The sequence below is a fragment of the Sesamum indicum genome, linkage group LG12, assembly GCF_026168435.1.
Source record: "Sesamum indicum cultivar Baizhima isolate 11 linkage group LG12, ASM2616843v1, whole genome shotgun sequence".
NCBI lineage: Eukaryota > Viridiplantae > Streptophyta > Magnoliopsida > Lamiales > Pedaliaceae > Sesamum > Sesamum indicum.
In genome coordinates, this window is record NC_142668.1 from 8,046,673 (window position 1) to 8,068,325 (window position 21,653).

A 21,653-nucleotide genomic window follows, 5' to 3' on the forward strand; every position below is an offset into this window, starting at 1 on the left:
ACTTACTATAAAAAAATAAATAAAATTATAATTTTTAATTTATAAGAGTATTTTGGTCAATTCACCATAAGAAATGGATCGAAAGCTAATAGATTGGGTTAACTGTTAGACTACCGTTAAAATCAGGATGTATTTCTAATTTTTTGAATAATAAGGAGGTATTTATAATTATGCCAAATCTTAAGAAAGTTGGTTGTAACAAACAAAATGAATCATATATCAATTTGTAAGAAGAGAGTACTTGTAATTTGTGCAATTTGTACCTAACTTGAAAGGGGTGTGTTGTAATTTGCCCTTCGTTTTAAATAATTGATCCATGATCGTAATTAGCTTTGGATGACAGAACTACGGTTTATTCCTTTTACTCAGAATTTAGACTTTGGACAGGTTTCCAACCATAAAGCAACTACATGTTACATATATATATAGCCTTCAACTGCTTCATATTTGCATTACAAAGTTAGCTAACAATATCAAATTGTTTCTATAAAACAACAGATTAAGGGTAAAAGGAACACACAACTCGAGCTGATCCGAAATGTTCAAGAGTACTTGAACGATACACCACCACCAATGGTGGGGAGGCAATCACCTCATATGAGAGGCGGCTGTACTAGGAGCAGTTGCCGCTGGACAGACCAGCCTTCGCTTCTCTTTTCTACGAGTTACAAGCAGTTTTGGGGACTTGGCTTTTGTAGCTTCTTTGGCAGACCTGTTGAATACCCAAAAAATGTATGGTATCGGAGGAAACAGATGTAAAAAGACTAATGAAACAGGTGAATTTGCTGTTTAGGAAACATACTTCTGTGGTAAGAAGGGATGATCGAAATTAGGAACTGGTCTTGCATGAGGAACCAACGTCCTTCGCAGCTGTTTCAAAGCCTTCTCCTCCTCCATCTTCTCACCACAAGAAATTAAAGATAGTAGCCGTATCAAATTATGTTTCTTGATTATATATAAATAACTTTCTAAGGTTATAAAGTGTGTATAGTTTATGTACTTACCATTCTTGCTGATTCTGCCTCTTCTCTGTATCTCTTGTAAATCATTTCTTTCTCCTTAATCTGGGAAACAACTCTTTTAAGAATTTTGAACCACACAAGTTCAAAATGAGCAAATAAAATTAGGAGAAACGAAGTTACCTTCTTGTCAAATTCTGCTCTGTCGACAGCTCGGTGGTCGACGTTTAGATTGAATTCCTGTACTTCTGTCAATGGCCTGCGTACTTTATCCGGGACTGGAATAGGGTCCCTGATACCAACATATTACAAGTTATATCCAAGTCGATAAATATAACTTCAATGGAACCCAAAAACAGAACTGTATGATTGATTGTTATGTCACAGGGCCATACTCTTTCAAGATAGGCTGAGCCTTAAATATTCTCATCTGAGCTTCTTCCATCTCCCTTCTTCTCCTTTCTTCCATTTCTCTCTGCATCTCCTCTTCATGCCGCATCAGACTTTCCAATTGAAAGGGTTCTGGTTTCGTGCATGGCTTTGGTTCCGGCTTCGGTGGAATCTGCTCAAGAGAGAGTTGTATGTAAAATACCAGTAAGATATAAGAAATGAAATGTGATAAAGAGAACAGATATAGACATACCACAGGGTAATCTGTCGTGTAGGGATATGGATGAGCTTTCGGTACCCGAGCCCTCACCTCTTCCAACTGTTTCTGCATGAGTTCCTCAACCATCCTTTTCTCTTTCTCTGCCCCTCTTTCCTGCCAACAAAAAGGAAAAACATAGAATCAGAAAAGAAACAGAAGATGAAGTGGAAAGGAATTGACTTCATCAGTAATATGGATGAAATGTTCACACCTCAGTGTGGAGATGGAAAGGATTTGGAGTAGTATTCTTGGGGATAGGCTTCTCCTGATGAGGTTCTGAGCTTATTGAAAGCTGAAAAAACAGGAGAGAAAGAAGATTCATTTAGTTACGGACTAAACTAGACAACTCCTACGAGCAACAGACGAAAATTCCTGTTATATTACCTTATCAAAGAGATCTACAACAGCAGTTGGTGGTGGGATTCTTTTGTCTATGGCAAAGTGAAATTCCTGAGGTATGGTGACCTGCTTCTTCAAGTTGCAGAATATACCCATGTCCCCTTTGCTTTCAAATATCTGCCGCGATCGAAAACCAGTGAATTATACAGTAAAGTGAAACAAAGCTAGAGATGGTGGAAGGTGCCACACCTTTCTATTTAACGGTCTCGCCTTGAATTGTGGAATGTTTTCAAGTTCCTCTTTTTCTAGTTCCTCAGAACTTTTAATCCTGGGAGGACGTGCTCGGAGAGAAGTTTGAAGAACAGGTGATTTAGGTGCTGTTAGGTGAGGCTTCCATTGATGGCTCTGGAGCAATAACCGAATATGATATGAGTTCTATTCCTGATGGAAACTAAGCCGAAGGAACACCTATAACACAAAAGCATTTCAGATGAAACCTGGAAAATATTCCACAGTACCTTTACCTCAATAGATTCTGTTGAGGCCACAGTAGATGTTTCAGCATTCTGATTGGCTCTTGACATTGTTTCCAAATGGAATTCCTTGAATTCTGGAGGCTGCGGTGTGCTTCTTGGCAAAGGTGGTAATGTTGGGGCCTCAAAGATCTTTTTGTTTAAGGGGCGAGCCTTAAACTTGGGAACTTTAGCCATCATCTCTTCCTCCAATTCAGTTGAACTCTTAATTTTGACAGAACGTACTCGCTGAGATGTTTCAAATTCGGGTGTTTTAGGCCTTGTCAGTGTAAGCTTAGGCTTCCTCTGGTTTGCTCCAGAAATATCGCTCTGCGAAAGGGAACTGGTGCGAGGCAAAGACATCTCTCTCGTACCCGATTGAAACTTTCTCATCATTTCTGCCATAGAAACAAATGGTGCTGCTGGTTCTCGAATGTACATCTGCATAATAATGAGTCAGTATTTCTTACTGATGGTAAGAAACTGGTAGAGTTTGCAATGGAGATACATTACAGAAGAGCAGCACCTTACGATCCTCTTTACGAGTTTTGGCAGTTGACGAGCAGAAGTTGGAACTACTGCTGATGATGCCAGTACGTGTTTTGTGAGGCAGATTCAAAGGTTTATTGACTGTAAGAATCTGTCTGGATTTTCCTCCTTCCAGTTTCTGTCTCTTTATGGCATGGTTCTCATGAGCAAAGTTGTGGGTTCCGACAATGCTCTTGACATTTGTGTCCCTAATGAAGCACAAGCCCAACCCACTGAGTTAGCACAAGAAATGCTAACTATGGAAAAGAGAAAGAATCAGATAACTGGTAAATTGCATACCTTCTGACACTAGCTGGTTTATTATTGACTTGTGATTTTTGCAACCGATTCTTTGAATTCATTGCTGAAGGATTTTTAAGCATGCTAGCTATTTTCTTGGCTGTCTGAGCCTTCTTGTTCTCAATCTGTTTTTGGGGTGCCGGAGTGCAAACATCTGCCCCTAATGATGTAAACAACACAAGTTGAGATGCACTTAAGGAAAAGAAAAACACTAAATTTCCCAGCTGATTCAAGAATAGAAAGGTGATTAACCTTGGACTGCTTCCATTGGGAGAGAAGATGAGGCATTGTCTCCTACAAGGCTGAAATCATGAGAAACAAATTTTAGCATTTGTGGGGCTATTTAAAAACTTTTTCTCTTCACAATCAACGCCTGTAAGAAACAAATATAACTTTGCAAAAAAAGAGAACATACTTCCCAGTTTCCTCAGTGCATGCCCCTCCCCCAGCATTCACTGTCTTCTCAGTCTCAGAATTCTGCATTTGTTTACAAGTATCATGAGAAACAGAATTAGAGCAAAAACTCTGAAAATGTCAAAGAGGAAGAAGTAACGTACCTCGTTTAGTAAATTTGAGCTAATGTTTTCCTTAGTTTCATCCAGGGTGACGACATCTACCTGAGGCGTGATATACGTGCTAACTTCTTCTGTAGTTTCAGCTGAAGTGAGCTCTGCTTCAGGTCTGTCATGCATAAGAGTATTAGAGAAATAGGATATAGGACAGAAACGAAGAACTCTAACATTAGTAAGTCTTTTGAAACCGGAAGAGACGTTGACTAACGTTGTGTGCTTGAGTGACTTTGATGCTGATTCCTCTGCCGAATTAGATGCTTCTTTCGATGATTCTGGCACCTTTTGCGCTTGCTCGTCTTCACCAAAATTGCATAGAATCTGAAGTTGAATATCTCTGCTACCCTTAATTCTAGGCATAAATGCTGCAGACACCAAAATGGCTAAGCGTGAATTCAAACTAGGTCGAATCATGGAACATGAAAAAGGCACTAAATACTGGAGACTTTACTCAAAAGTCAGTTTTCGCTTGGGACTAATTCCACTGTAATGACTCAAGGGTTCCCATTGAAGTGATCAAACAGTAAGATGAAAAGATACAAAACTGAAACCTTTGAGAATAAAAATCAGCATTTTTCAACACCAATGTAAACAAAAGTTGGTGAACAATATGAATCATTTAAGGCTGTGTATGCCCATCTCACCCAATCCCAACGTTTTGACATTCTTGATATCCTAGACGAGTAAAGCAGTAGAACTTAAGATTACAAGAGATCCAAGAATCTGAGGATTCGTGAAAACCCTGAATGATTAAAGTTCTCAATATCCAAGTTAAAAAAAAAACACTCGGTAAATTGCAGAATTCTCATCTGTCTTAGATACCATAAACAGAAACATAAATAATGTAATAAACCATCTCCTTCAAAACCCAAAACGCGAATCCATCAATCGCAATGTCAACCAAACCAAAATCAAGATTTAAAAAAACCCAGGATTTTAAAGGTGAATTTCATATAAATAAAAATGCAAGAACTCCGCCTTTTATCACATTGGCAGAAGAAAAGTTCACAACCCAGAGTTTGATGAACACAAGAATCAACATATAGGTTGAGAAAATCCAAGAAATCAAACATTCTAAATTTCTGTAAAAACTTAATAAATTAGCAGAAGGGGGAAGTAGACGCACGAGAAGGGGCATAAGGGCGGGCGTTCTCGAACCAGAGCTCCGCCTTGCGGATATCCTCATCAGTCTCCCCACACATGAAATCGTAAAATCGGGGCGCCGAGAACTCGTACGCCTCGTCGATCATGAACAAGTTACTCGAGGACTCCTCCAACGCCGCCATTCAACGAACAAGAACAACTGATGCTACAATTGTTGAGGCGTGGGCGACAAAGGGAATTGGGTGAAGGAAGATTTTGATGAATGTGGAAAGAGCGAAAGTTTTGATCTTGCAAGAATGTATTGCGTTGTTAAGAGAGAGAGAGAATGGGGAATATTAACGTTCGGATTTTGTCTAACGGTCGAAATTTTTGAAAAGGTAGAGGGAGCTGTGGTGACTGTTGGAATGTTGGGTGATAACGGCTAGAAAAGATGGTCTATTTGGTAATACGTCGCCGTTTTAGGAAAAAATGAATTGCTATTTATGTTTTCATTTTTTATTTTTGTTTTTGCCGACCTGTTGATTATTTTTCTTACTTCATATGCCCCTCTCTCTTTTTTCTTTTTTAATTAAAAATAATAAACTATTATTAAATCGAAATAAATCAATTATAATTATTTTTATCAAATATTAACATCAAATAATAACAACTACAATTATCATACAAAGATCAATAATATTAAATAATAATACATACTATTACAGTAGATAACTCCTACTACGCTGCAAAATAACATCCCACGTATATGATGAGGGTCGAATCAATAACCTCTAAAATCATACGGCCTCAGTTTCGCCAACTAAACAAGACCTAATTGGCACTTGATATGACCCTCTTGTTTGCATCTTTTATTTCAACTAGCGTATGTAACACAGTCAATCAGCGAACATAATTAATTAAAAAATAAAAATTATATTCTTATTTTTAAAAACATATTTGAATTATATAAATTAAAAATATTAAAAGGAAAAAACCTATGGAATTACGAAAATTAACAAGTTAAAAGATACACGGCAGTTGAAAAGACTAGAAAATTGAAAATTAAGAAAAGAGAGAGAAAAGCAAAGTATTTGATTAAAAAGTATTGAAAATTAAAAAAAAAATGATAGGTCAAAATTGAAGGACACCAACACTATGTCTGGTTTCATTTTCGGATAATTTACGAGACAAAATAAAATACAATCAATGTTTGCCTCTTTGTTTTCACATCTTGATTGTGTGTTTTTTATTTTTGAACTTTCTATATTTAATAGATATATACACTCTTATATATATAAATATAATATAAAAAAATATGATTTGACAATGAACAGTAATTTTTGTCTCCAGAAAATACAACATTAAACATACAATATTTATATATATACATATTTATACATTAAAAAATATATAAAAGAGATATGATTTGATGATGAACAATAATTTTTGTCTCCTAAATCCCAACAACAAACATACACCACTTATTTTAAAATATCTTAAATTACCTCTAAAAACAAATCCAAACATACACTCTATCTCCAACACACACTTATCTATCTCTATTTTTCTCGCTCTATCTCTAAAATACAAAATAAAATATTCCAAAAATAAAACCAAACATAATGCAATAGTTTACTATTATACGTGGCAAAACTACGTAACCTCTTTTTTTTTTTGGGTGAAATGTAAGTTTCATTCAACCAAGAATAATATTTACAATGTACTCCGGGCATACCCGGAGAGATACAAAAGTCCACGCTAAAGATTAAGAACGATCAAAACCGTGTGGGAAGAGTGTCCAAAGGACCCTATACAATGTAACCTTGACTAAATTTATAAGCCTCTCGGGACAGGCCGTTGACCCCTCGAAAATGACTTCGTTGCGCTGCCTCCAAAGTGTGTACACCGTGCATGCCAAAGCGAGGTGTCGCGCTTTGTTCTGCACGGAAGAACTTGTCTTCTCCTTCTTGAGCCACTTGACCGCACTTTGAAGGGTTGACATAGTCCTGTTAATGCCAATCCAGTGCCGGATGCGTGCCCAAACGAAGTTGCTGAACGGACACTTAAAGAAAAGATGCTTAGCCGATTCCTTGGTGTTGATGCATAGCGAGCACAAATCCTCCTCTTGGAGGAATCCAAGTCTATCCCTTGTAGCTAGTCTACCGCGCAAGCTAAGCCACAAGATGAATGAGTACTTCGGTGCGATAAATGCCTTCCATATAGCCGCTTTCCAAGGATGCCTCGTAAGTTTAGGCCTGAAGTACTCATAAGCTCTCGACGTTTGGAGACCCTTCGGGGTGGACCATCTCATTATTTCTACAATTGCTGCCTCCAGAGACCCAAAATCAGTGACCACCCTGTTGCGAATATCGGTAAGCCGTTGGAGGAGTGGAGAATCCCCCTTCTTCGGTTGCCAGTCCCAGATTGATGCGCCTCTAAGGTAGACACCGTTGACCCACTGTACCCACAACGTGTCTGCCTTGCGGTGAATGTTCCATAATACACGGGCAAGGAGGGCCACGTTCCAAGACTGTATGTGTCGAATTCTGAGTCCACCTTCTTCCTTGGGATGGCAGATTTCCTCCCAAGCGACCGGTGCCCTCCGAGAGTTCCATAGAAAGTTCCTGCAAAGTCGGTGGATTTTCTCGATGACTGCCGCTGGAAGTGGGAAAACTTGGAGCCAGAAGCACTTCATCCCCTGAATTACTGATCGGATAAGTTCCAGTCGGCGTGCATAAGATAGGGATTTGCCCGTCCACTTCGAAATGCAGTTGGCAATTTGATCCACAAGCGGTGAGTAGTTGGTGACCGAAAGCCGCTGTGCTGCTAGTGGAATGCCAAGGTATCTGACCGGCATCTCACCTCTCACAAATTCTGTCCGAGCGAGAATCCCATCAAGCTCCTCATTTTGGATGCCCGCTGTGAAAATGCTTGACTTCGAGGTATTGACGGTGAGGCCGGATGTGTCCCTGAACTCTTGGAGACATTCCATCAAGACGTGGATAGATGGAAGGTCGCCACGAGAGAAAAGCATGAGGTTGTCGGCGAAGAGGAGGTGCGTGATTTTCAACTTCTCGCACTTGGGGTGGAAGTTGAAGTCCGAATTGGTTGTTTTCCTCTTGACCAGTCGAGAGAAATATATTCCACGCAAAGAAGGAAGAGGGCCGGCGACATCGGGTCTCCTTGCCTTAGGCCTTTCTTCCTCGGAAAAAATCCGTGAAGGGAGCCGTTCAACGCCACTGAAAAAGAAGAACTGCAAATGCATTCCATAATCCAATTTATAAACAGTGGTGGAAAACCATACCCGTGAAGCACTCGAGCGAGAAATGACCATGAGACCGAATCGAATGCCTTGCGTAGATCGACGTTGATAGTACATCAAGGTGAAATCCATTTCCTCGAGTACTGCCGCACCATTTCTTGGGCCAAGAAAATATTGTCGGTGATATTGCGGCCTCCAACGAATGCTGCTTGGCATCGGTCAATCAAATGCTCCAAAACAGGCACTAGTCGGTCCGAGATGATTTTCGTGATGGCCTTGAAGATCACATTGCAGCACGAAATCGGCCGGTAATCCGCAACAGAGGTGGAATGATCTGATTTCGGCACAAGGGCAATGATAGTGTGGTTGAGCTGCCGTAGCATCCGCCCACTCCTAAAGAAATCCAGGACGGCCCTGCAAACTTGATCACCCATAATGTTCCATGCTTTCTTGAAAAAGCACGAGGAATATCCATCTGGGCCGAGAGCCTTGTTGTCGCTAATGTGGAATATGGCATCCTTGACCTCCAACGGTGTGACTGCCCGGCAAAGCTCCACAGTATGCTCGGAGGTGAGTATGGGGCCCCATTCAAACACACCATCGTCGACAGGGAGGGTGTGAGCCTCGGTGCTCAAGAGTGATGTGTAGTAATCAACGAAGTCTTGGGCAATATCCTCGACAGAAGTTATAACAGTCCCGTCCGCCCTAGTGACCGCCCCGATGGAATTCCTAGCAACATTCCTCTTCACCATGTCGTGGAAGAACTTGGTGCGGTCCCCCTCCTTAAGAAAATGGATTTTGGCTTTCTGGTAGAAGTGCCGCTCTGCCTCGGCAAGGAAAACGCCCTTCTTCCTAAGATCTCCCAAAGCATCCCGCAGCGCCACATCTCCCGGATTAGATTCAAGTTGATTCTGGGCTTTTTGCAGGGCGAGCTCAGCCTCTTTGGCCCTGGCGGAGATGTGGCTGTAGTGCTGCATGTTGAAAGCCTTGAGCGTGCCTTTAAGTGCTTTCAGCCTCCGACAAAGGCTGTATTGCAGCGTTCCTTCCACGCTCAAGTTCCATCTTGCTTCAACAGTAGCTAAGAAATCCGGATGATCTGCCCACATATTGAAAAAGCGAAATGGTTTTGGCTTAGTGGGTGCATGACCAAAGATAGAAACAATACCCGGAGAATGGTCGGAAAGGCATCCCGGTGGATTGAAATGGGCAGAGCAATGCAAACCAGCCTCAAGCCATTCATTGTTGTATAAGACCCGATCGAGCTTGCACCATACAGGGTTGCTTTCATTGTTGGAGTACCATGTGTAGTAGCAGCCCGTAGTGGGAACGTCGAGTAATCCAAGTGTTATGCAACAGTCTACAAAATCCTTGAGCTCATACCAAGTCGGTGCCACACCCAACTGCTTCTCCTCGGGAGATTTCACACAGTTGAAATCGCCCATAATAAGCCATGGCATGCTCGGTCCTTGTCCCAAATCAGAAAGTTTCTCCCACATGCTCCTTCTATTGACAACAGAATAAAGACCATATGTAAATGAAATATAGAAGGAGAGTTGAGAGGACTTATTCGTGGCACGGCAGTGGATCACTTGGGGTGATATGTCAACCGGGTGTAGGTCAATGACTGCCGGGTCCCAAATCACTAGGATGCGCGCCGGCAATGGTGTCAAATTTGTTGGTTTGGCACCATCCCGGAAATGTGCGGCTAAGAATCTTCGAAATACTTGATGCTGCAAGCTTCGTCTCCAAAATGCCCAAGAGGCAAAGCCGATTATTCTTAATGAGGTGGGCAACCCCATTGTGCTTGAGAGGCCATTTAAAGCCTCTCACGTTCCAGAATCCTATCTTCACGGGGATTGAGGGGGGACTCCCCTCCGGCCTTATTTTTCGGTGTGCTGCCCGATGCTGCATTCCCCTGTTCTGCCCGCCATTTTATGCTGTGTGGACGTCAACGAATTAGTTGACGAGCTCTCGGAATCAGCCGGTGAAGGAACCACTGCTTGCTTAAGGTTGGTCGGTTGCGGTGCCTTCATGGTTAGCCGTCCCTGTTCCACCTTGCCGGCTGGTGGAGAAAACGGTTGCTGCACCTCCACTACCGGCTTGGTTGCGGTGACTGTAGCTTTGCCTTTGTTCTTCCTCTGCACTATTGTCCATTCAGCAGGCTTCATCTTTGTTGCCTCTATCGGCTTCGCTTGTGCAGCAGGGGTAGTAGTGGCAGGGACGGCTGCGGGGACAACGGCCGGTAGACCTTGACATGTTTCTTGCAAGTGCCCAAACCTGTTACATGCTGTGCAGAATTTGGGGGTGAATTCATAAACCACCGGTTGCTTTCTGGTTATGCCATTTGGCATAACAAACTCCACTTCGTCGATGAGTTTCTTTGATGCATCAACCTCAACCATGATTCGGGCGTAGGATATCCGTTTCATTTTCATCGTAAGTGAATCCATGGCAATGAGATTGCCAATCCTCGAACCGATCTTGCCAAGCGCATTCGGGTGCCAACACTCAAGGGGGAGTGATGGCAGGGTGGCCCAAACCGGTGTAAGGCTTATATCATCTTCTTTAAATTCGAAGCAGTCAGGCATGTGCTTCAGAAGAAGGGGCCGTCCATATACGAAATAAGGACCTCCGGCTAGTATTCGCTGTCTATCCTCTTCTCGGGCAAAACGAAAGATTAACCAATCGCTCCCTTGCTGCTTGAAGGTTGCTCCCCAAGAGTGAGAAAGCGTTCTGATTGCTTTTAGTCCGGGGAATTTGCCGGCTATGTATCCAACGAGGCAATATCCCAATTTGGCCCGAACATCAAGCAAGTCGTCGGAACCCAAAGTGAGTGGGCCGTCGTCCACCGCAAATTTAGTGAGCTTGTGTTCATCGATTAACTTGCGATTAGTGCTGAATAGACCGGCGAAGGAGACCATTTTCTTGCCCGTATTTTCAGTGGTGGGCTCGATCGCCGGCTGTTTTGCCTCCGGTCGTGGATCGGTTCCGTTCTCTACAAAGGAGGGGGAAGCCTCTAAATCAGAAATGAAACCATGGAAAACCGAAGCACTAACCTTGGCAGTGGTGGTGGTGGCGCTAGGTTTCTGCCCGGCTGGTTTAATGGGCGGATCATGGACTGTTGCAGCAGCATTTTTTCCAGTTTCAGCTGCTGCCGATGACCGGACGGAGGGCTGGCCGGAAGCGGCGTTTGCAGCACTTTTCATTGCCTTCTTGTTCTTTGCCATGGCTGCTTTTTGGGACAAGGAGGGTGTGCAGCAGTGGCTGAAGTTGCTGCAGAATTATGCAGCACCAAAAGAGGAATGTGCTGCAGGAATTGCAGAAAACAGCAGCCAAACAGGGAAAGCACAGGCTGCGCAGAGAAGAAGACAGTTTTTGTTGCTGCCAAAAATGGAAACTCCCACCTACCACCGGGCAGCTCTGTTTGGACGGAAAAAATGGCTGAAAAATGCTCAACACCAGCAACAAAACGAAGGCAAAAGAGACAGCAACAACAGCAGAAAATAGCAACAGAAAATAGCTACAAAAAGCAGCAGAAAATCGCTCAAACAGCAGCTGAAACTCGCCTAAAACGATGGCAAAACACATAGAAACACCAGCAAAACGATGGCAAGCTGCAACCCGTGCAAATGGCTACAAATATCAGCAGAAAAACGCCCAAAACAGCAGCAGAAATCGCCCAAAACAGCAGCAGAAACAGCAGAAAATGCAGAAACTGTTTTAACACTTCGGTGGGGGCTTTTCAGCCGGCAAGACGACTTCAAAACCCAAAATCATTCGGTAGAAACGATGATCAGCCGAAGGGAAAACGTTTAATCGGTCCGAAATTTGCAGAATCTTGAAGAAGAGACATGGAAGAGCAAACTAAGATGAGGCACTCTAGAGAGAAAACTTTCTAGAGAGAGAAAACTCTTAACCCCACTCCAACTACGTAACCTCTTGATCTTATTTTAGGTGGTTATCTAAACCAACTCAACCCCTATTCCATTTCATATAACCGAACTTTTCATCGAAAAATACTTCAAAATTAATCCGAATACTCCACGAAAAGAATCCATCTTTTCATCTGACCAAGACAAGGTCAAATCGGGTCATGGACTTGGTCTAAAGTGTCCTGGACCCTAATAGATCAAGCTCGTGTTCAATGGACCTAATTAAATCTAATTTAATCTTAATCCACCACTTTATGTCTTTTAATCTAATTAAAATATATTTTGTACCCGTAAAGTATACCACCTTCATCAATTATCCCCCTCAATTAAAAAAACCTTCAATTACCCTCTTATTTTTGTGATAATCCTTTAAATAAATAAAAATAGACAAAAATACTCTTGACTATTAAAAATATACATATATTCACTTCAAATGCCCTCTGTAGTTAAATATTTCAATCAATTTGACTTTAGTCTTATTCATTCACGATGTTAGTGAATTAATGTTGGATTAGTTACATATTGATAAAATCAATGTTATTATGTTAGAACTTTTAAATGACAAAAAATTTATAATTTTGTGTTTGTGCATTATATTAGATATAATTTTAATGACAAAAATATTAAAAGTGGTCGTCGAGCCTATTGTTTTGGCACCCAAATGGCAAGTAAGGTAATTTGGGAGTTAATGAGGTAATTCTTTTTTGTCTTTCTATGTAATAACTCTATTTTACCCCTTGATCTAACCTTAGGTCAACGCGTAATTAGGCATGTCAATTAGTGTACAATACCTAAACCCAGAATCAAACTCATTTTGATAGTTATGACCCATATCCATACCTAATATTTTTATATTAGATCCGGACTTGGACACATATCTATGATAATATTTTTTTGGTTTGGGTAGAGCCTATACTCTAAAATACCAGTGGATAAAATTTTAATATGAAAACATGCTTCTTTATTCGTTAATTTAAAGTTAGTGAATTTATAAACTTTTGCTAATTATCAATACGACTATTTATACTGTCAAATTTGAAATAATTATTTTGTACTTAATTAATTTATACAAATATAGTATTAATTTATAAATATTGTAGTTGAATAAACTTTTCAAATTGATTGACATATTTAACAATAGAGGGCATTAATGTCAATATATCATATTGTTAGTAGTTAAGGGTATTTTTTGTCAATTTTTATTTAATTTAAAGGATTATTCAAAGATAGGGGGTAAATGAAGATTTATTTAGTTTAAGAGGGTAATCGATGAGGGTAACATACTTCATGGGTGCAAAATGTATTTAACTCTAAATTAAATCAGCCCTAATTTAAATTAATCCGATTAATTCAAAATTCCTAATACCCAAAAATCAACTAATCCAATTAACTAATGTTTGGGTAAATCCAACCCATGGGTTCATATAAATGATCCAATCATTTATTCTCTCCAAAAATTAATTTTATTTAGCCCAACTAGTATCAAATTCACTTATACCCACTTGTAGGCGTAAGGGCAAGTCAATTATCAGCTTGACGCATCATCGTACAGCTAGTCAGACACTTCACATAGATTGCCAATACATTGAAATACATCACTCTAAAATATATCCAGCAAATTCTTAGCCGTTTGGTAGCAAACTTGCTGATAACCAATAAGTAATTGAATTCAAGAAGACTCAAATAGATTGGGCAAGACTCAGTCAAAAGACCACAACTCTTTAAAATAAGTCCAAATTCTGAAAAAAAAAATTCCTATTATGTAGCCATCCATTGCACCATATTATTCGAACGCCTCCATGGATTCTGCTCCATGAAGACCTATAAATGCAGGTTCTATGCAAATTTGATAACATCAACTTTGACACTTAAACTCTTATTTTTTGCAACTACTTTTGCTTTATATTTTGCACTCCAAACAAATTACATCCTATCAATATATTCACGATTATTCTCACTTTATTTCAAACTTTTTCATTATTTTATTCAGTAAACTCTTACTCGCTTAAAGATCGGGTGCTAACCTCTACTTTGCATGTTTGTTCCTCGTTAATCTTAAAATTTTCTTTGAAGATCTTTCGTTACTTGTGGTGCAACTGAAATTCAGTACGCATCATGTATTATCCTACCCGAATTTATATTTAATAAATATTCATAATTAGTATTTATATACCCTTCCCGATCCTACACATAAAACACCCGTTGTGTCCTATTCATATAAATATCTAAAATAATTGGGCCCGATCTGGATCGTACTCATTAACTTTTGTGTACAATTTTTGTAATAAACTAAAAAAAAATTCTCAAAATTTAAATTGACATCAAGGTGACACAATAAACTTTTTAAAATGAATGAAACAAATTTTGATGCCTATCCCCATACCAGCACTCACGTCGCATCACCAGCTTTGAGTGCTAGCTATTTAATGAGTTCTTGGTCCCCAATTTTTATATATTACAAACCCCTCCCCCTCCAAAAAAAAAAAAAAAACCCTACTTTCTATAATTTTTACTAATTATATTACTGTTATGTATTGCATTTAATTTGAAATTATTATTATACAATTTTAATACTCAATACAAAGAAATATAATATTTGTAACATAATATAAGTGAGAATTTTAAAGTTATTAAAAAAATATATTAAGTGATAACAATTTGTTCTTGCCATTACATAATTATTACTATGAAGAATTGTGTATGAAGTTATCATTATAGATTATTAGTAATGCATCTATATCGACAGCTAAATAATAATAAAATATAATGACACAAGACTATTTATTGTCACCTGATCATCATTATATACGTATCTAATTAATGTATTGATAATTTTATGCACTATTTTCTGTTACTAATTTTTACTAATAACAGACTAATTCTAAAAACTGATATCACTATCGAAATTATAAAATTCATTATTAAGATTAAATAAAAATTATCATCACAAATATATATAAAGTGACAATATGAAAATCGTCACTCAATTTTTCATGTCATAAAATCTCACCTCCTCTTTTTTTTTGGGGGGGGAGGGGTTGACTTTTGACGAATTTAATATTTTATACAATAAATTAACTAATTAGATTATGATAGGATTAAATTATTTTTCTGGCTCTGTCACTGCATCTAGCAAATAAGTCCATTCGTTATTCAAAATTAATCGAATTTGTTGATATTTTTCAACCATAGGAGGTTTATGTATAATTACACTAAACTTCAGGAAATAGGCGTGTAATTATCCCTTTTTTTATTATACATTTACATTTGTAAATTTTCGTTTTGATGTCATATACTGTATCCGACATTTTTCAGATCCGAACTCTTTTCTCTTGATCTCTCATATACTCTCAGTACCCTCTGGAACACGGTTGTTATCATGTCTGCCCGTCGCGATTCCAGTCCCTCTTATGACGAAGACATCAACCCTTTTGCGGTAATTTTTACATTTCAAAATTTTACTTGCACAGTAATAAAATTATTTACCAGAGTTTTGGTAAATTTATGGAACGTAACATTGCTTGCTCTGTGTTTAGTTCCAATGGTGCACGTATTAACATTTTGCTGCCTGAATTATCAGATCGGCTTTTGTTTTCACAATGTGTTTATTTGTATTTGCATTTATTCCATCTTCTGAAAAACAAATAATACTTGGTTATAGGGTGAATAGTAATTTACCCCAGTGATATTGAAAATGAACACACTAGCCCCTGTGATATTTTATTATGTGCTTTCTGAATCTTCTACCGTTACCCTTTACCTTTTCCTTTGTTTTGAATTGTCATCGATTCCTGTAATTCTAATGAGCTGTGAATTTAAAAAGAAAATTAAAGCACAAATTGATTCAAACAAGTGTGTTTTATTGGGAAAAATGCAAGCAAACCCCTTATGATATCGCAAATGAGCAAATTACCCCTTATGAAAAAATAAATAGCGATTTACCTCCTTATATTTTTTAAAATACAATAATTTACCTCCTTATATTTTTTAAAATGAGGAGGTACATTGCTTTATTTTTTTAAGTATAGGGGATAAATTACTATATTTTTTTCATAGGAGGGTAACGTGCGCATTTTCAATCACACGGGGTAAATTGCTATTCACCCGTATATTATTATTAGTACAACATGAATCTTATGCCAAAATCAATTGAATTAGATAAAAATTTATACCTCTATAGCCCTCCATTTGATAAGATGCATGAGGGACTCCAAAATCTAATCTGTACTTACTCTCAAGATGATTCTTGCTTCTTGGAGACAATTCCTACAAAATATACATGCATACTCCCTTGGGAATTAGTTTGCATCATTTTATATAAACTACTGAGTTTGAGAAAAGATTGTCCTCATTCTTCCTCCATTTTCACTCTTTATTTGAGGGCTTAAAAAGCATATTTCTAAATTGAAGAACTTGATGTCTTGATGGATGAGGGCTGGAGAATTTGAATGAATCATGAGAAGAAAACGTCTTTCGATAAATGATTTTTCCCAAGAACTGGATCCTGAACTTGAGAAACTTGAATACAAGACGTGGGCAGTCAACTCCTCGACCTGGAGAGTGGTTCTTGGAAATTTGTGGGACTTGAAAGATCCGTTTGGTTGGCTTGAAAGCTTGGAAACCTTGTCATTGAGTTTTTATGTGAACCTTTCTTTCAAGATATTGTCGGTTTTCACTTCCTATTCATTAATTATGTTCTATTTTCTTCCCTTTTTTTTGTCCTTTTTGTTGCTGAGATTTCAGAATCCAGGGAGTGTTCCGTCTGCAAATTCAAAACTTTCACCTCTTCCTCCTGAACCTGCTGACTATGATCGTGGGGCTACAGTAGACATTCCCCTTGATAATTCCAAGGTACGTGTAGTTGACAACCTCTACATTAGTAGAATTACGACAACTGATAGGTTGAGGTGATAACGTTGTTTAATGCTTATTTAGGATTTGATGAGGCGAGAGAAGGAGCTTCAAGCCAAAGAGGCTGAGTTGAAAAAGAGAGAACAAGTGAGCTACATTGCACTATTTACCCGTTATTGATGATCCAACCTTAATTTTTATCCCTTTGCAAACTTAATTTATATTTGAGAAAAATGCAATATTACAAATGAGCAAATTACCCTTTTATGAAAAAATAAGTGGCGATTTACCTCCCTATATATTTTAAAATACAACAATTTACCCCCCTATGATTTTTGAAATGAAGCAATTTACCTCCTTTTATAAGAAGGTAAATTGCTTCATTTTAAAAAGTACAGACAGGTAAATTGCTATAATTTTTTCATAAGGGAGTAATGTGCTCATTTCAATATCACAGGGGATAAATTGCTATTCACCCTTTTAAATAAATAACTTTTTTCTGTTGCTTGTTTAGGAATTGAAAAGGAGGGAAGACGCCATTCGACAATGTAAAACGTTGTTATGTATTTCATTCGATCGTATGTTCTTATTTCTCATATCATAAAACACATAATTTTATTTGTTTTTCTCATTTGGCAGCTGGAGTTGTCATTGAGGAGAAAAACTGGCCTCCATTTTTTCCTATTATTCATCATGACATTGCGAATGAAATCCCGATTCATCTGCAGAGAGTACAGTACGTTGCATTCACAACATTTTTGGGTATACCATTTTAAATTGAGTTTTCATATATACTTAATGTGCATGCATCTTGAAATTACATCCAATATACGTATCTTTCATGTATTTGTAAATCTAAGGGTGTGTTTGGGTATATACTCATTATATATATACATCGGGTTCTTGTCTTTTCTCTACATGCTGCAAGAGATGCTAGGAGCAATTGTACATGCATTTATAAGTTGTTATGTCCTCTTTTTTGCACAATACACTTGCCTAACTTCGTATTCGTGGTCATATTTATAACACCGTAGATAGATATTTCTTATCTATAGCTATCCTTTATATTAACGAAAATTAGATTCGTAGAAGGATTACAATTTGATCAAGCGTGATCCATAAGTTAACGTTGAGACTCCTAAGTCACAGTATTTTAGTCGTGCATTTTTTCGTAAAACGTATCTTATTACATAGACGAAGTTTAGGTAATTTCAAGAATATCCTTGCAAGTGTTTCTCATGTTTCTTTCCATAAACAAACTAAGCCTAGTTTTTTTGGATATGTAAGTAGTATCATAAAGATGCATAGCAGGTTATAGAAATAAGTGCAAAAGGGATTTAAGAATACTCCGACTAGTGATGAAGATAAAGAAACGGTTCAAAGCGTTATCTCACCAAGATCCCGTCTCAGATTCATAGAGCCTTATTTTTGCTCATCTAATGGCATCCACGCTTTAGATGTCCAACGGCGTTTGAATTTATGCTAGTAGATTTCAACGATACATATGTCCGACCACACCACCCCTTTATATAAGGGTTGAATACTTCATGGTAAAAGATTTACCAAAACGGAGGAGTTCAAATTTGAATCCTAATTTGATTCTAAATCCTTTACGTAATTGTTGAGAATCTAATCTCCATCACAATTAACTATCCATCATTTTCTCTTAAATTTTAATTGTCAAAAATATTTTTATCCTATATAATTCTTTGAATAAGTTCATTTATTGTTCTAGGATTCTTGTATAAAAATGTTGTACTATTGAAGAAGCTCGACATATGCATTATTATTGCGGCATTCATTGGGATGTTGTGGTGTTGCCCCAAATATATTGCTTTCATTTTTACGTTAAAAGAATCACCATGAATCAAGTTAACGGTATATTAACAAATTTTAGTAAATAAATATTCCACGTACGTACGATTCATTTTGGATGTAAGTATCATAGAATTGAGATTTGAAATATGATATGCAAGGTAATCAATAGAACAAGCATTACATGACACAACAATTGAACACAATTGATCTAGTGATACTTTGAATCAACTTTGCTTACTATGTGGATATGTACCCCTCACCTAAATAACTAGCCAACATGCCATGTAGTGCTTATGCAATGACCATTGTGCCCGACATTCACGTTATATTGGGATTTTGGATGTAACAGTGACTTTTGTCTCATTTACAACCCAGAATTCTAATATCGTTAACTTAAATTTTGTGAGTGCAGATTTACTCGATAATTTTTTTAATAGTTTATTTGCATCAATTATTTAACTATCTAAGTTCTTGCTTAATTTTTTTAAGTGCTGTTTTTGCAGGTTTAGCAGCATGTCTTCTATGGAATTTTTTGGCAACTACTATAGCTTGGATTAATGGGGAAGGTGGATGGTTGATTGAATCTACAAATTTCTTCTAGTCTCCAATTATCCCTAAAGATACTTATGGGCTAATACTTTTCTCTTGTTTAGGTCCAATAATTTGGTTATGCTCTATCATCTACTTATCATTTATTCCAGGAGCCTATTTGTTATGGTATCGTCCTCTTTATCGTGCCATGAGGTACTTACGAGATCTCATTTTTTTGCCATGTTTTGTTTTTCTTTTGCCCTTGTTTTTTAGGGAAAAGCATTATTTTAGTCCGCTAAGTATGTCTAATTTTAATTTTAGTCCGATAACTATGTTCATTTTTGTTTTTGTCCAGTAACTTACGAAATTGCTTACTTTTAGTCCTCTGACATATTTTTGGACAATTTTACCCCTATGAGTTCATATGGACTAAAACTGCCTTTCAAAAGTTGCGCAGGGTAAAATTGTCCGAAAATCTGCCAGAGGACTAAAAGTAAGTAATTCCGTAAGTTACTGGACCTAAACAAAATGGACATAGTTATCGAATTAAAATTAAAATTAGACATACTTAGCGACTAAAATAATACTTTTTCCTATTTTTTATACTAGTAAATTCTTTTCTTTTCTTTTTTCAGAATAGATTATGTCAGTGCCATCTAATTTCCATTTGAGCTAGTGTTTATCTTTTTAAGTCACTTTTTATTTGCTTATGGAACTAGCATATGTGATAGTGGGGAGCTTTGTACACTCCAATTATTCTTCTACCGATGTCTATTTTTCTTTCATTTGTAGAACTGATAGTGCCTTGAGGTTCGGTTGGTTCTTCTTATCTTACATGGTTAGTATGTGATAGTTTCTTCAAATTCTTTGATTATCCTACTCATTTATTATGCCTAAAAATTTACTTTGGTATCTTAACGTAGTTTCATATTGGTTTCTGCATCGTTGCTGCCATTGCTCCTCCAATAATCGTTGAAGGAAAATCTTTAACGTGAGTTGTCGAGTTTTTCCTTTTACTTGAGCAGACCAAATTGATTTGTGATCATCAATCGCTTATTGTTTGAAAGAATATAAAATACAATATGTGCACTTTCGGAACTACCACGCCATAGCCGGCGCCCTACATTTGCCGATGGGTGAAAAATATTCAAATCCATCTCTTTCTTATTGTATAGCTTACTGATGCTTGTAAATGTTTCTCTTAACAGTGGAATCTTGCCTGCAATTGAGCTTTTAGCTTATAATGTTGTGGTCGGGGTAAGTCCATCAAGATTATTGTTATTAGGGAAAAGTATTATTTTAGTCCGCTAAGTATGTCTAATTTTAATTTTAGTCCGATAATTATGTCCATCTTTGTTTAGGTCCAGTAACTTACGAAATTGCTTACTTTTAGTCCTCTAGCAGATTTTCAACTAATTTTACCCCTATGAGTGCATATGGACTAAAACTGCCTTTCAAAAGTTGCATAGGAGTAAAATTGTCCGAAAATCTGCCAGAGGACTAAAAGTGAGCAATTTTGTAAGTTAATGAACCTAAACAAAAATGGACATAGTTATCGGACTAAAACTTTTCCTATTCTTATTTATTTGGTTTCAACTTTTTCTCTATGTACTATTGTTGTGGTTAGACATTCGGTCATTTAACCTTTATCATTCCTTTGTAGATATTTTACGTTGTGGGATTTGCTTTATTCTGTCTTGAGATATCGATTAGCATATGGGTGATCCAGGTTTGATATACGTCAATTTTATCACTTGTATTTCTTATTTAATTTAATCTCATCTTATTCTATTATTCTTTTATGATACACAGCAAGTATATATGTACTTTAGAGGCAGTGGAAAATCTGATCAAATGAAGAATGAGGCAGCAAGATCAACTGTTATGGCGGCATTGTGATATGATAACTGATTGGTGGTTGATTGCTTTAGAGAATGTATGATTATTCTCTAGTAATTACCTTCAACATAACTGAGAAAAAAAAAACATAAATTTCATACATTGTACATGCAATTCTATGTACTTATGTAAAACATGTTGTTCACTTTGTTTGTTTTCATTTTCAAGTTATCTCAGGGACGAGTCAAAACATACCCAATGTTTGTCATCATTCAGAAACACCTTAATTATGTGTTTTTAACTATTTTAGCATACATACATACATATGCATAAATATATATAAAAAGACATGATTTGACAATAAATAGTAATTTTTGTCTCCCAAAACACAATATTAAACATACAATACTTATTTTATATTCTCTCAAAAAATAAATCCAAACATACATACTGTCTCTAACACACACTTATTTATCTTTGT

The 21,653-nt window shown here is 37.5% G+C and overlaps 2 protein-coding genes across 3 annotated transcripts; one reads left to right on the forward strand and one right to left on the reverse strand.

The window, feature by feature from the left end:
• Positions 1-388: 388 nt before the first annotated feature.
• On the reverse strand, positions 389-5,286 carry TPX2 (targeting protein for XKLP2). 2 transcript variants are annotated; one of them, XM_088875985.1, is made up of 17 exons: positions 4,983-5,286; positions 4,068-4,221; positions 3,845-3,968; positions 3,703-3,764; positions 3,540-3,589; positions 3,288-3,447; positions 2,986-3,196; positions 2,466-2,900; positions 2,197-2,352; positions 1,993-2,124; positions 1,820-1,900; positions 1,603-1,722; positions 1,355-1,521; positions 1,143-1,251; positions 1,005-1,064; positions 803-897; positions 389-712 (listed from the first exon to the last, which is right to left on the reverse strand). In XM_088875985.1, exons 1-17 carry the CDS (start codon positions 5,140-5,142, stop codon positions 589-591), a joined length of 2,400 nt encoding a protein of 799 aa, XP_088732111.1. In that variant the 5' UTR covers positions 5,143-5,286; the 3' UTR covers positions 389-588. The 2 variants fall into 2 exon arrangements, with proteins under 2 accessions (XP_088732111.1, XP_088732112.1); XM_088875986.1 differs by having other exon boundaries at positions 2,472-2,900; positions 4,983-5,284.
• A 10,162-nt stretch (positions 5,287-15,448) lies between these two features.
• On the forward strand, positions 15,449-21,435 carry LOC105178553 (secretory carrier-associated membrane protein 1). Its single transcript, XM_011102048.3, has 12 exons — positions 15,449-15,569; positions 16,877-16,984; positions 17,069-17,131; positions 17,499-17,532; positions 17,624-17,746; positions 19,306-19,368; positions 19,456-19,546; positions 20,126-20,171; positions 20,257-20,324; positions 20,542-20,590; positions 20,997-21,062; positions 21,146-21,435. The coding sequence occupies exons 1-12, from the start codon at positions 15,513-15,515 to the stop codon at positions 21,230-21,232; spliced, it is 855 nt and encodes a 284-aa protein (XP_011100350.1). The 5' UTR covers positions 15,449-15,512; the 3' UTR covers positions 21,233-21,435.
• The last annotated feature ends 218 nt before the right edge of the window (positions 21,436-21,653 follow it).